Source organism: Dermacentor variabilis, chromosome 3, assembly GCF_050947875.1.
Source record: "Dermacentor variabilis isolate Ectoservices chromosome 3, ASM5094787v1, whole genome shotgun sequence".
Classification (NCBI taxonomy): domain Eukaryota; kingdom Metazoa; phylum Arthropoda; class Arachnida; order Ixodida; family Ixodidae; genus Dermacentor; species Dermacentor variabilis.
In genome coordinates this window covers 107,688,125-107,701,203 of record NC_134570.1, presented here as the reverse complement: position 1 = coordinate 107,701,203, position 13,079 = coordinate 107,688,125, and the positions used below count along the sequence as shown (strand labels likewise).

The window sequence follows — 13,079 nt, the reverse complement described above, 5'->3', positions numbered from 1 at the left end:
TCACTTTCCCGGCCGATGCCCGCTACCCAATATTCAAGGTTGCACTGCCTTTTTAGCCGGCACAACAATATATTCGACAATCGATCTTGTGAAAGGTTATCAGCAGGTCACCGTCGAGCTAGCTGACTTTCCAAAAACTGCTATGACTACCCCATTTGGCCTTTTTGGGTATTTACGCATGCCTTTCGGTCTGCGCAACGCAGCTCAAACCTTTCAGCGTTTTATAGCCTTTTATGATACGCAACTCCGATGAAGTGATTTACTTTTTGAAGGACAACTCCGATCGAGGCTTTCAAGTCTTCTCCGTCGATGTGAAGAACCTGTACTATTCTATTCCTCACAATGACCTGCTGTCGGCTATTTCGCAGACAATTGGTGAATTGGGTGTCACCCCTTTTCAGAATAATGCTGGGCTGTCTAGTAACAAATTTTTAGAACTTTTGAGCTTTTATTTGTCATGAACGTTCATTACATGGAATGACAGCATCTATTTGCAGAAAAACGGAGTATGCATCGGTTCGTGCATTGCCCCGCTCCTCAGCGATTTATTTTTAGCTCGCCTAGATATCGTCATGTCAGTGAACATTAATCAGACTAATGTCTTTAAAATATTTCGTAACGTAAACGATTTTTTGTTTTGTAATCAGTGTTCTCCGGCTGACCTTGAGACTGAGGTAGCCATGGTGGTGCCAATAGTCAAAGGATGCCTTGCGCCCGTTGACGTTACTTACGAGCTCCCACAGAATCGCACTATACGGTTTTTGGATCTGCGCTTAGCTTGCTCCGATATTCACACGTGTTGGTACTATGAACCTCGTGCTAACAAACGACTTCTTCCGTTTCATTCTGCTCATTCTAAGTTGGTCAAGGGAGGCATTGCTAACCTTTGCCTTAATAATGCTTTGAAAAAGTCGTGCCACCATGGTGTTTCGTCTAGCTTTGCCTCTCAGTGCGGACGGCTTCCGCAGGCTGGTTATCCCGTGTCCCTGCAAGTGTCAGTGGCAGAACGGATTCTAAGAGAGTTTAGAAAAGACAACCAACACGAAGATAATCCTGCAACTACTCAGGAGGGTAGGACAAGCATTATTCCTTATTTTCACACCGTCTAGCATAATCTTAAGAAAGTCGCCAAGCGAGCAAATATTCGTGTAGTGTTTTATGCCCCTAACAAGCTTATGGGGATTTCCAAGCTCACTAATCCGAATAGGGAGGCTCCTCCTAGCTGTGATAAGAATCATAAAAAGAAGTTGGTTAATTGCACACATTGTGTTGTTTACTGTTTTCCACGCAAGTGTGGAAAACGTTACGTTTGTCAAACTGGCCGATGTCTGAATGATATGCTGCGCGAACATGGTTACAATGCTAAGAATTGTATTACAGCTGGGGGATTTCTTGGGCAGCACTGCAAAACGTGTCGTTGCGAACCTGTTTTAGAGGAATGCGTCATTCTAGGTCGTAGTCATAATCAGCTCAAAAGAGAAATCATCTAAGCAAAGGCTATCATAGGTCTGGGCCATGCATGTGTAAACTCACCTTCATTATCATTATCTTGCGGTGGGCTGTTAACTTTGCTCGTCCGCAGTGGTTGCGTACCTATGGAAAATCCAATGAACAGCTCTGCGTCACGCACGGTCAGCTCTGGGCGGTGTCCTTTGCTGTGTCTCGTCAATCGTGCTTTTTCGCTGTACGTTTAGAACTCCCGGAGTCACGCAGCTCATTTTAGTGCCCGCAGACGTACGGAGACTGCCTCGGCATCGTTATTCTACTAGAACGATCCGGTGCACATTCCTCTGTAATGACGAGCACCCAGGGACGAGCTATGTGACTCCAGTAGGCTGCGATTAAGCCGAGGAAAGCTGAGGCGAGGCGAATCTCTTTATTTTTATGAACTGTCGAGAAAGTAAAGGGTAAATTTTGTTATAGTGTGATCGCCTTTAATCAAGCAAAAACAGAAGAAAAGAAAGGAAATACAAGCGGAATAAAATACACGGTGGCCGCTGTTGGGATCAGAACCGACGGTCTCCGCTTGACGAGTTCGCTGCCCGTATATGCACCAATGCGAAAGCACCGCAAGGGTCAAGCGGAGGCCGTGGGCTCGGGAGCACCGGCGGCGGCTATGCTGGTTGTCTTTTCTTCAATTTTCATTTCCCTTTTCTTTCATTAGAATCAACCACACTATGACAAGTTTAAACGCTACGCATAATTATTTCGATAGTCCTTAGACATTGTTACGCGTGGAAAGACACAGACGAAAGAGGCTATTTACACTGCATATGAGCTAGGCAGCCAGGCCGACACTCGTTCGCGCCAAGGGCACCGACCAACTTCATCGTCGTTCACGCGGCGGCTCGTCTCTTGAGCATCGCTCGATGATATCGTAATAATATGTAGAAGAGTTCAACTCTGCTACGCTTTCCTTCGTTGCGCTAAACACTTCATAGTTAAAATTAGTTGGAGAAGATCGCCGTTGCGTCCTACACGCAACACACGGGAAGACACGGCTCACTTAGTCTGCGCGTACAGGACATTTACATCGGAAAGAAAAGCCCTATAATGTCCGCACTGGATATTCGCGAGAGACTGTCACGTATCCCTCGAGCTGAAACACGCATACTTCGCTACCTGCGCACCTCGGGCAACGAAGGATAGGCTTCTGTAAATTTCTTCCGAGACACTGATACTTCAGTTTTGTTTGGTGTTGCGGTGTGTATGGCGTTTGCATGTGTAACGTGCCATGTGCACGTAATTCACACGTACATGCATATCCTATCGTGCTATCCTCTAGGGGATTTTAACTCGATGACGGACGCTACTGGTGACACTTAGACGTAGAAACACGTCAGACAAACGCGGCGCTCATTCTTACTACCGTTTATGAAAGGTTTAAGCAGAAGATATGCGAAAGGAGCATAACGTAAAAAAACGGATAATGCTGCCATCAACGTGAGCGAGGCGGGTGCGCGAGGGACCATAATGCTCACTGTTCGACAAAGAGCGCTGACGCAACTCGTTCCTTCAGAGTAAATTTCATGTTTCTACAACCTACCGCGTGCCTACCTGTCCCCGTTACGGCGATTAACGCGCGCAACTATCGAAAATCGGCGGGCACCCAAACTATACCAAAGGCACAGCTTACTAGCACCTACATTGGGGTCTAAGTTACTGTGCTCTCCGGGATTTTTAAAAGAAATCTCTCTCTCTCTCTCTCTCTCTCTCTCTCTCTCTCTCTCTCTCTCTCTCTCTCTCTCTCTCTCTCAATCTATTGTCTTCATTTCTGATGCACACATCGCGCAACTTGCACCGAGGTATAAGTCCGTTCCCATAGTACAGCGTGGATATACGGGAGCCGCGGCGTCTCACCACTCCTCTGCTTCGTAGGGCGCTCCCGGTTCTTCTTCGCGGTGTACGTGGCGCGCCCGATAAATGTCCTTGCCCGGGAAGGGCGCCCTCGTGTATATACTACGCACTGCCCCGTTCGCGTATGCGCGCATCTTGCTGGCTCGGCAGCACCAGAGGCTGCCGCATGCAGCAGTGCGTGGGACGGCGGCGCGCGAGCCTCGAGCACCGTCCATGTGGTAACCATCGCGCGCAGGCGTGCGTCACCCTCCTCGCCTCCCGGCAATCATTCACCCGGATTGCGCGGCCCGTGCGCCCGGGACGTCCCGCCCGGGGACTTTTACGCCCGCCGTCTCTCCGCTCCCTGCGACGGCACGAGGAGGTCCGCGTAATCCCGGACACACGCGGCCGGGTGCCTCCGCGGCCGCGACTTGTGGTGCTCGATCGCGTGCGCGCAGAGGACGTGTCGTCGACGATGGCTCGTCTCTTCTTCGATGTGTGTGTGTGGGGGGGGGGGGGGGGCGAAAGCGGATAGCTTCTTGGCACTAATCGCATCGAGATGTTGTCACGAGTGGTATAGTGGTACGCTGCTATACACCCAGGCTCGCCGGCGCCCGTCCAGCATTGCGTCCCACGTGGTGCTCGTGGGCTTAGCGCATGTCCGCGGTCGCGCTATACGGATAGATACAGCGTATAAAAGAAAGTCTTCGCCTTCCTGATACTAGAGGGGAGTGCAATATGATTACAGGCTGAATTGATAGCAATTCCGAGAGAGCGCGTGTACACGGACGTGTGTGCGCGAGTTCGTTGTGTGAGACGCCATGCGCGCTCCGGAATACGGGAAAGAACGGTCCCCGTACGCCGTAACGACAGCAGCAATACTAGCAATACGAAGACGACGGCGATGGCGCGACGATTTATTTTTCGTGCCTCGAAGAAACGTTACAACATGGGGCGGTCGAATACACTCGAAAATGTCGCATACGAATCGAATACTACACACTGACTATTCGTATTCGAAACTAGGTATTTTCGGATATTCGAAACTAACCAAAATATTTCGCGACAACTGAATGTTAAGCCTGCTTACTGCTCTCTCCTTCCGCTAAAGAAGGTATCGCGAATTATCGGAAGCGAAAAACGACGAATGTTTTCGGAGCAATGCAGAAACAAAAATTAATTGCGGTGCCTTTGTTTTCTAACTTTTGCTTGTAGTGTGCCATGTAATGTTTTTGGCAGTCTGATCATATAACAGATTTATATTTAACATTAGAACATGCGATTTTTTCCCTGCCGCCGTCCCTTTTATGTGTGTCTACAGCACACAATTGCTTCAGCACTTTTTTTCCCCACAATTTGTGACCATTTCTTGACAAGCCTTAATTAAGCGTTTTTTGGGTAGCTGGTGCTACAGCAACCATTGTTTATCGAAAAGCTTGTTTGCAACATAGCTCTACACTTGTTGGGAGGCTATCAGTGCAATTTTCTTAATGACAATCAGTGGTCTCCAGATTAAAAGTTACGCTTTGTTGATGAATAGCTAGTTGCCTCTTTTGCACTATAGTCAGTACAGGAGTGGTACATATTTATGCCGAAATAGATATTCCTGCTGTAAACATATATGCCTCTGCGTTTGAATGTTCGACATTCGATGCATATTATTACTATTGGATTCGTACATTCGCAAAAGTTTATATACGTCCACCTCTTGTTACAACGTGTCTCGTTATGACCGGGGCCGGTCCCGAAGGCGACGCGGTTATAGCACAGCGTCTCATAGATATCACCATGCAGCCACGATGGACAAGTGGACGGAACTGACACACTGTCACTTTCACAAGAAACTCGTTGATATATATGCGCGTGAGGCAAGCGAAAGGCAGTGGTATAAGATCGATTGTATTATGTCACTCGCGGTTTCAGTCCCGAGTCTGTGGCCTTAATGGAAATTGGCGCGCGCACGCTTGTGGTCTAGAGCTCGCTCTTGATGTGCGCCAGGCATCTGAAAGGGCATGCTCGCGTTGGCAGGGGAGAAGTATAGACACGTGCGATCGCTTGCTAGTGGTTATATATATCATCGGACTATTGTGCTGAGCGACGGAGGTTCGATGCCACCATCGGATGCTTCAGCTGTCTTTAATTTCTTTTCTTTCTTTTATTGGAGACGTCCGAAGCCGGTGCGAGACCGGAACCTATACCTACCCCCTTACCACCGAGTGTCTGGTATGAGTGAGCCAAGGCACCGGGTGAGGTAGGGGGCTGCGGCATGGGAGGCAACTGCAACGGTTTGCCGAGGGAGGGCTCAGCGAATAAATCATCGTCGCTTGCCGATCTATAAGCTAGCTCTATTTAATTGCTAATGTGTCATTTAGTTTCGTTGCTCAAATAAATACTTGACCCGCCGCGGTGGCTTAGCGCCTATGGTGTTGCGCTGCCATAAGCACGAGGTCGCGGGATCGAATCCCGGCCGCGGCGGCCGCGGCGGCCGCATGTCGTTTGGAGGCGAAATGCAAAAAAAAAAAAAAAAGGCGCCCGCGTCTCGCGTGCATTGGGGGCACGTGCGTTAAATATCCCCAAGTGGTTAGAATCAATCCGGAGTGCCCACACTAGAGCGAGCCTCACAACAAAATCGTGATTTTGGGCACGTAAAAGCGCAGGATTCAATTCCGATAAAGACTTTCCTTCACGTTTGCCTCGTCTTCAATATCCACGTATACACCCGTAAACCAGAATTACTGCAATGGTTTGGACAACATGTATATATAATAGTTCATTGTACCGTATCCTAGTCACCTGCTACCTACCTTTACCTGTGTGTCACGCTTCCGTGTGAGGGGTAGCAGGCTAGAGACACGCCCTCCGAGCCGACCTCTCCTCCTCCTCCTCCTCCTCCTCCTCCTCCTCCTGCTCCACTGGCGCTAAACATGACGCTGCATGCTGCAAACTGCTGCGAACATCGATATCAGCCGTGAACAAAAAACCAAAGCGATCTTTGTTCTCGATACGCAGGCGCATGTTCCCCACGCTGCAAGTGAAGCTGTACGGGCTGGACCCGCACGCGGACTACATGCTCATGATGGACTTTGTGCCCGTGGACAACAAGCGGTACCGGTACGCCTTCCACAGGTCAGTCCCCGCGCAGCCAACTTGCTCACTGCAAAAAGCCAGATATATGTGAACAGTTCACAGCCTCTCTCGTCTGCGTTGGCGTGCCGATCTATGCAAAGCCTTTGATACGTTATTCGCAACATGTGGCCCTGTGGCTATATATGGAATTCTGATGCTGTGCACGAGGTCGCGGGTTCAGTTACCGGTCCGCGGCGGCCGCATTTCGATGTGTACGGAATGGGAAAAAAACTCTGGTGAACTTGTTGATTTAGGTCACACTAAATTAACTCCTTGTTGCCGAAACCTATCCGCGGAGCCCCCTGCAAAACCGTCATATACGGCATGTCTTATATAGCCCGTGTGTATATATCGGCCTACCTAAATCCAAGGGGTCTGAAATTGTCCCCCGACAAAAGCGTTGCCATGGCTTTCACGCGGAGGTGTATGGAAAAATACCCACTAGTGTTGGGTGGTCGTGCCCTTCCATACGTCAAGACGCAAAGGTTTCTTGGAGTGACGGTCGATAGGAACCTCACATGGTCGCCCAGTGAAAGTGAAAAAACTGAGTGAGAAGATTTCCTCGGCGTCGCACGTATTCCGATTTTTAGCCGGATCACAGTGGGGCAGCAACTGTCGATCAATGGTGCTCCTCCATAAGGCCTACGTCGACGGAACACTACGATATTACATCCCGATCCTGCACAAAATGTCTCCCACAAGCAAGAGAAAACTCGAGGCAGCACGAAAGAACTGCCTTCGCGTATGTCTTGGCCGTCCGAAGGGGTCGTCCCGCTCAGGAACTGTAGCAGAAGCTGGATGCCTGCCTCTGGAAGTGCTATCTTCGCAGGAGACACTTCGGATACACCTCCGCCACGTCATTCATACGAAGACCCACTTTTTAAAGGATATCTCCAGAACCTGTGCTACATCTGGCTTTGGGCAGGCCGTCGGAAGCATATCTATTTCGATTCCTGCTCAGGCGTCACAAATTATGCCGCGAAACATTTCACCATGGACACTGTCCCCACTGGAAATCGTGCCATATATACCTGAATTCAGTGCGAAAAAAAAATGCCTCAGGCAGCTATACTTATCAGATAGCTTTGGAATATATGCACAAAGAATACGCAGCCGCAACGCACATTTTCACAGATGGCTCTACAACTCCACATCGTTCATCATGCGGACTTTTTGTTCCCTCTACAGAGCAACGATTCTCGTTTCGTCTTGAGCGAGCGACATCATCTACTTCAGCGAAGCTATATGGCATTAAGGAGGCCCTTGTTTATGTACTTCGACAGCAGCAGCCGAAGACATGGGTGATTTTCACAGACTCAAAAGCAGCCCTACAAAGTATGTGGAACAGGCACAAGCGTTGCAATAATCAACCAGCGGCATCTGACATTGCTTATCTTCACCACAGGGCTAAGATTGCTGAGCATTGCATAAAGTTCCAGGGGATACCTGGCCATGCCGGCATTTCGGGAAATGAAAGAGCGGACGAAGCTGCCAGAAATGGACTCCAGTACCGCAAGTTGAAAAGAAAATTCTTTAGAAAAGCCGACGCTTCAAACATGGCAAAAAATATGCCTATCAAGAAAAAGACCGCATCTTGAATCTGCCGCTTCACCAAGATAACTTCCTGCGTTACATTGACCCAGAAATGAGACCGAAAATTCCATGACCACTTCCCCGACACTTAGAGAGATTGTACCATCGTCTTCGACTGAACGTGGCATACACGAACAATTATCTGTACCGCATAGGACTTACCACTAACCCATAGTGTGATAACTGTCGCAACTTAGAGACAATTGAGCACATATTACTAGAATGCCCCGCGTACCGCGACGAGACAGACAGACAGACAAGAAACTTGAATTGGTCCTAAGGGACTACGTTGCCGTAGTCGCGGGCCGCACCTGCGCCGGGGGCGGAAGACCGTGATCTTCAGCCCTGTCGCAGGCCCTTTGGACAGCCCGAAGCTGGACTTGAAGGTCGTTGCTCTTGACGGCTTCATCCCAGTCTTCTTGCCGGTTTAAAGGCGAGTGGCGCAACGCAGAACATTGCCACAGCATGTGATTCAAGGTCGACCGTTCCTCGCCGCAGTCTGGGCAGCGGGGATCCACACCCGGAGTGTAGTGGCTCAGCCTCGAGCGAGACGGAAAGGAGCCCGTCTGCAGCATTCTCAGCACCGAGGCCTGGGGTCTGCCCAGCTTCGGGTGAGGAGCCGGATACTGTCTGCGTCCCAGCTGGTAATGAGTAGTGATCTCGTGGAAAGTAAGCAGCGGGTCCGTGGTTCGGTCGATCCCCTGCGAAGCCGGGCCCCTCGGACTGGCGCGGTTGATGAGACCTCGCGCCTGGTCGTGGGCCAGCTCATTAGGGTTGATCGAGCCGGGGGAGACGTTCCGGCCCATGTGAGCCGGGAACCAAGTGATGACATGACGGGTCGTGCCTGTCTTGCGGGTCCTCAGCACTGCCGCAGCCTCGGCCGAGACAGAGCCGGCGAGAAAGGCCATTGCCGCCGACCTGGAGTCCGTGAAGATATGCGTGCGCCCGGGTTCGCACAGAGCCAGCGCCACTGCGACTTGCTCTGCGACGGACGCCGTCGAGCGTTGTATAGACGCCGCATTCAGGATCTTGCCCTGGGGGTCAACCACCATGGCCACGTACGAGTTTGATCCGGGATACCGCGCCGCGTCGACAAAGGACGCGAGCTCTGGGGTTTGCAGGGCAGTCTTGATGAGTGCTCGGGCTCTGGCTGCGCGCCGGGCCTCGTTGTGTTGTGGATGAACATTCCTCGGGAAGGGGGAGACTCGAAAGGTTTCCCTTTCACTCTGGCAAAGCGGGACGGCGCACGACTCCTCGGCCATGGCTGCCAGACCCGCCATCTCGAGTATTCGGCGGCCGGCCTTGGTGGTAGAGAGGCGAACAATCTGTGCCGTTTTCTGCGCTTCGACGACTTCGCTCAGGGTGTTGTGGACCCCGAGTTGCATCAACTTCTCCGTGCTGGTCGTCATGGGGATGCCGAGGACTCGTTTAATACTCTTCCTCATGAGTGCGTCGATCTTGTTCTCCTCCGAACGTGACCAGTTTAGCGCAGAAGCCACGTAGTTGATATGGCTCATAAGGAAGGCGTGGTAGATCCTTATGAGGTTGGCTTCGCTGATGCCCCCCCTCCTGCTTGTCACTCGCGAAACAAGTCTGAGCATGTTCTCCGTCTTCGCACTCAGGCGCGCGATCGTTTGCGCGTTGCTGCCCTTTGCATTGAGGACCAGACCGAGCACTCTGAGAGAATCCACCCTCTGGATGCGCTGACCCGTCTTCGTTCTGAGTTCGATCGGTACTTGGTCCAGCGTCGTGTCGAACTTGCGGCCTTTTCTGTCGGGTCGATACAGCAAGAGTTCCGACTTAGTCGGCGAAAGGACCAGTCCCGTGCCCTCGAGGAATTCTTCCGTGACTTGCAAGGCTTCTTGCAGGGCCCGCTCCACCGCTGCGTCCGACCCACCGCCGCACCAGACGGTGATGTCGTCCGCGTAGATAGCGTGATTGAGATTGACGGCACCGATTCGGTCGAGTCGGACTGATAGGTCGCTCATGGAGATGTTGAAGAGCAGTGGAGATAACACCGCACCCTGCGGCGTGCCGCAGGCTCCCAGCGCGTATCCGTCCGACTTGATCTGGCCCAATTTGATCGTGGCCTTGCGATCCCTTAGGAAAGAGTTCACGAACGCGTGAAAGCGTTCGCCGAGGTTCAATCTCGTCACAGAGTCGAGGACGTGCTTGTGCTTGACCGTGTCGAAGGCCTTGGCGATGTCCAGCGCCAAGATGCCTCGGACGTCTCTCGTGACCACGTCGACTATCTGCCTCTTGATCAGCAGCATGACCTCTTGAGTGGACAGCGAGGGTCTGAAGCCGACCATATTCGGCGGGAGCAGGTGTCGTTCCTCGACATGCCTCGATATTCTGTTGTGGATGACATGCTCCGCCACCTTGCCCACGCAAGACGTGAGCGAAATGGGTCGCAGGTTGTCTATGGCTGGTGTCTTGCCCGGCTTCGGAATTAGGATCACCGAGGCTTCCTTCCAGGCATCCGGTACGATGCCGGCCTCCCAGACATCGTTTATTTCTTTGGTGAGTAGTTCGATCGAGCCTTCGTCTAAATTTCGAAGGAGTCTGTTCGAGATTCCATCCGGCCCGGGCGCCGATCTTCCGTTGAGGCCTTGAAGGGCCGCTCTGACTTCCGAGACGGAGAAGGGGGCGTCGAGCTCCTCGTCCGCCTTGCCGCCATAGGCCGGGTAATCTTCTGGCCCGGTCTGCCCGATGGGGAGGTAGCGACGCGCGACTTCGTCCATCACTTCGTTCATAGATGCGCCTTCGCTATTAAGCTTGTGGACCAGCCTATCGATAGCCAGAGTGTGGTTTCTCTTAGACTGGGTGTCGTCCAATAACTGCTTGAGGAGGTTCCACTTGCCTCCCGCACGCATCTGGCCGTCGACGGACGCGCATACTTCGTTCCATTGCTGCTGGCCGAGCTCCTTGCAGTGCGATTCGATCTCGTGGTTGAGGGCTGCAATCCTCCTCCGGAGGTTGCGATTCAGCTTCTGCGTCTTCCATCTGGCCGTGAGGGAATTCTTGGCTTCGAGCAGGTGCGCCAATCGAGCGTCCATGCGATCGAGCTTGAGGTCCGTTTCGACGGTCCTGGTGACCGCAGCTACATCCTTCTTGAGCTGCGCTACGAGGTCCGCAAACGACTCGTATTTTTCGTGGTCGTCCTTCCTTCTCTTTCGGAAGGCGTCCCAGTCGACTATTTCGAAGGCCCTCTGCGGGGCCGCGCTGACCGGTAGGGAGATTTCCACGATGTAGTGGTCACTTCCCAGGTTCTCTTGCAAGTTGTGCCACTCCGCTCCCGGCGCGTTCTTGACGAAGGCCAGATCCGGGGTGGTGTCTCTCGAAACCGAGTTTCCCATGCGTGTGGGGTAATGGGGGTCGGTTATCAGTTCTAGGGAGCTGTCAGTCGCTGCCTGCAGGAGTCTGCAGCCTTTGGGAATGCTTCTCACGTAGCCCCAGGCTTCGTGCGGCGCGTTGAAATCTCCAGCCATAACGAGCGGCGTCTCCCGCGCCTTGGACGATGCCTTGGTTGTTAGGCTGTAGAAGGTCTGCCGGTTGTCCCTAGGCGAGCAGTACACATTGATAACGAAGACGCTGTTCTTGAGCCAACTGTTTGGTATGATCTCGACGAGCAACGCTTCCAGCTTGGTGTTGCCAAGACGGAGATCGTGCTCCTGGAAGGCGCACTTATTTGCAATAAGTATCGCGATGCCGAGCCCGTTCTCCGCCAACGAGGAGACAGCTCGGTACCCCTGGAGAGAAATGGTTTCCATTCCCGTTTCCTGTAGCAAAATGACGTGGGGCCTCTCTTGCAGCTCCCGGGCCTTGATGAACTGCACCAATTGAGGCCTGCGCCTCCGAAAGCTGGCGCAGTTCCACTGCCACACGATGAGCTTGCTATCCGGTCTGGCCATGGTTGGGCATGTTAGACCGGAGCTGGGCTGAGATGCCATCTTGCTCGTCAGGCCACGACTGCTGGTTGTCTTGTAGCATTTCACTGGACACCGCCTCCGGCCTGGCGGCGTCGCCGTAGTGTACGTCACATCGCTTGGCAAGCTCGTTCTCAAGCAGTTGCACTCTGAGTAGAAGAGCCTGGTTACTCTGTACCAGCTCGGCAAAGGATTTTTGCATGCGGTCCAAGGACCTCTGCATGGCAGCCTCCGCCGTGTTCACGTCCTCAACAGTACCCTGGGAGGAGGTGGCTCTGCGCTTGACCGCTCTTGCTGTGGCCCCTTCTTCCGTAGACGTTTGCCTTGGCGCGGCCGCTTGAACGGCGCTGGCGTTTCGGAAGGCCTCAAAGTCGGCCTTCATTCTCCGGATTTCCTCCTTGAGGCTGGCGTTTTCGTTCATCAACTGCGCGATCCTGGGATCATGCGCCCGCTCGCTCTCCTGTGCGGCGGCGTGTTGCGTCCGGCCCGTCTGCTTCGTCTGTTTCACTTTGTCGGCCCAGGTGGGACCTCCTGCGATGCGCACGTTGGACTTGGAGCGGCCCCTAGATTGAGAGCGCCCTCGTTGCACGGAGCGCTCATGTGAGCGGGAGCGCGTTCTAGAGCGAGAAAGACTGCGCGAGCGGGAGCGTCCCCTCGAAGAGCTCCTCTTCCGTAGCGCTGACGTCAGTGTCTGGCTCATCTCGCGTGCCGCGTTGCCGCCCTTCTTGGCGTCGCCAGTTTTCTTCCGCCGGCGCCTTCGGCGTCTCTGCCTGACGACATACGGCGTTTGGAAGCGTTGCTCGCACTTACGATCAGCTGTTGGGTGAGGGCCTCCGCATATGCCGCATTTCGCCTCACACTGGTGGCCTTCAGTGGGGGACACGGCTCCGCATCCCCTGCACTTCTTCACATTCGGGGTCGGACATACATCGGCCCTGTGGCCCAGTTCCCCACAACCGTAGCACACATCAACTTGCCTTCTGTATAGAGAGCAGGGAAGCATGCCTGCTCCACACATGACAAAGTTCGGCACCCTCAGTCCGTCGAACAGGACGATAACCGTAGTGGTGGTCTTGATGCGACGCACCTCCAACG

At 52.8% G+C, this 13,079-nt stretch overlaps 1 protein-coding gene across 1 annotated transcript in view; it reads left to right on the top strand.

The window, feature by feature from the left end:
- The window catches only part of org-1 (T-box transcription factor 1), a 116,508-nt gene that overhangs the window by 76,790 nt on the left and 26,639 nt on the right, over positions 1 to 13,079 (top strand). The window contains exon 3 of the mRNA XM_075686113.1: positions 6,346 to 6,462. Coding sequence (XP_075542228.1) covers positions 6,346 to 6,462 — 117 coding nt within the window. The remainder of the gene's footprint in view (positions 1 to 6,345; positions 6,463 to 13,079) is intronic.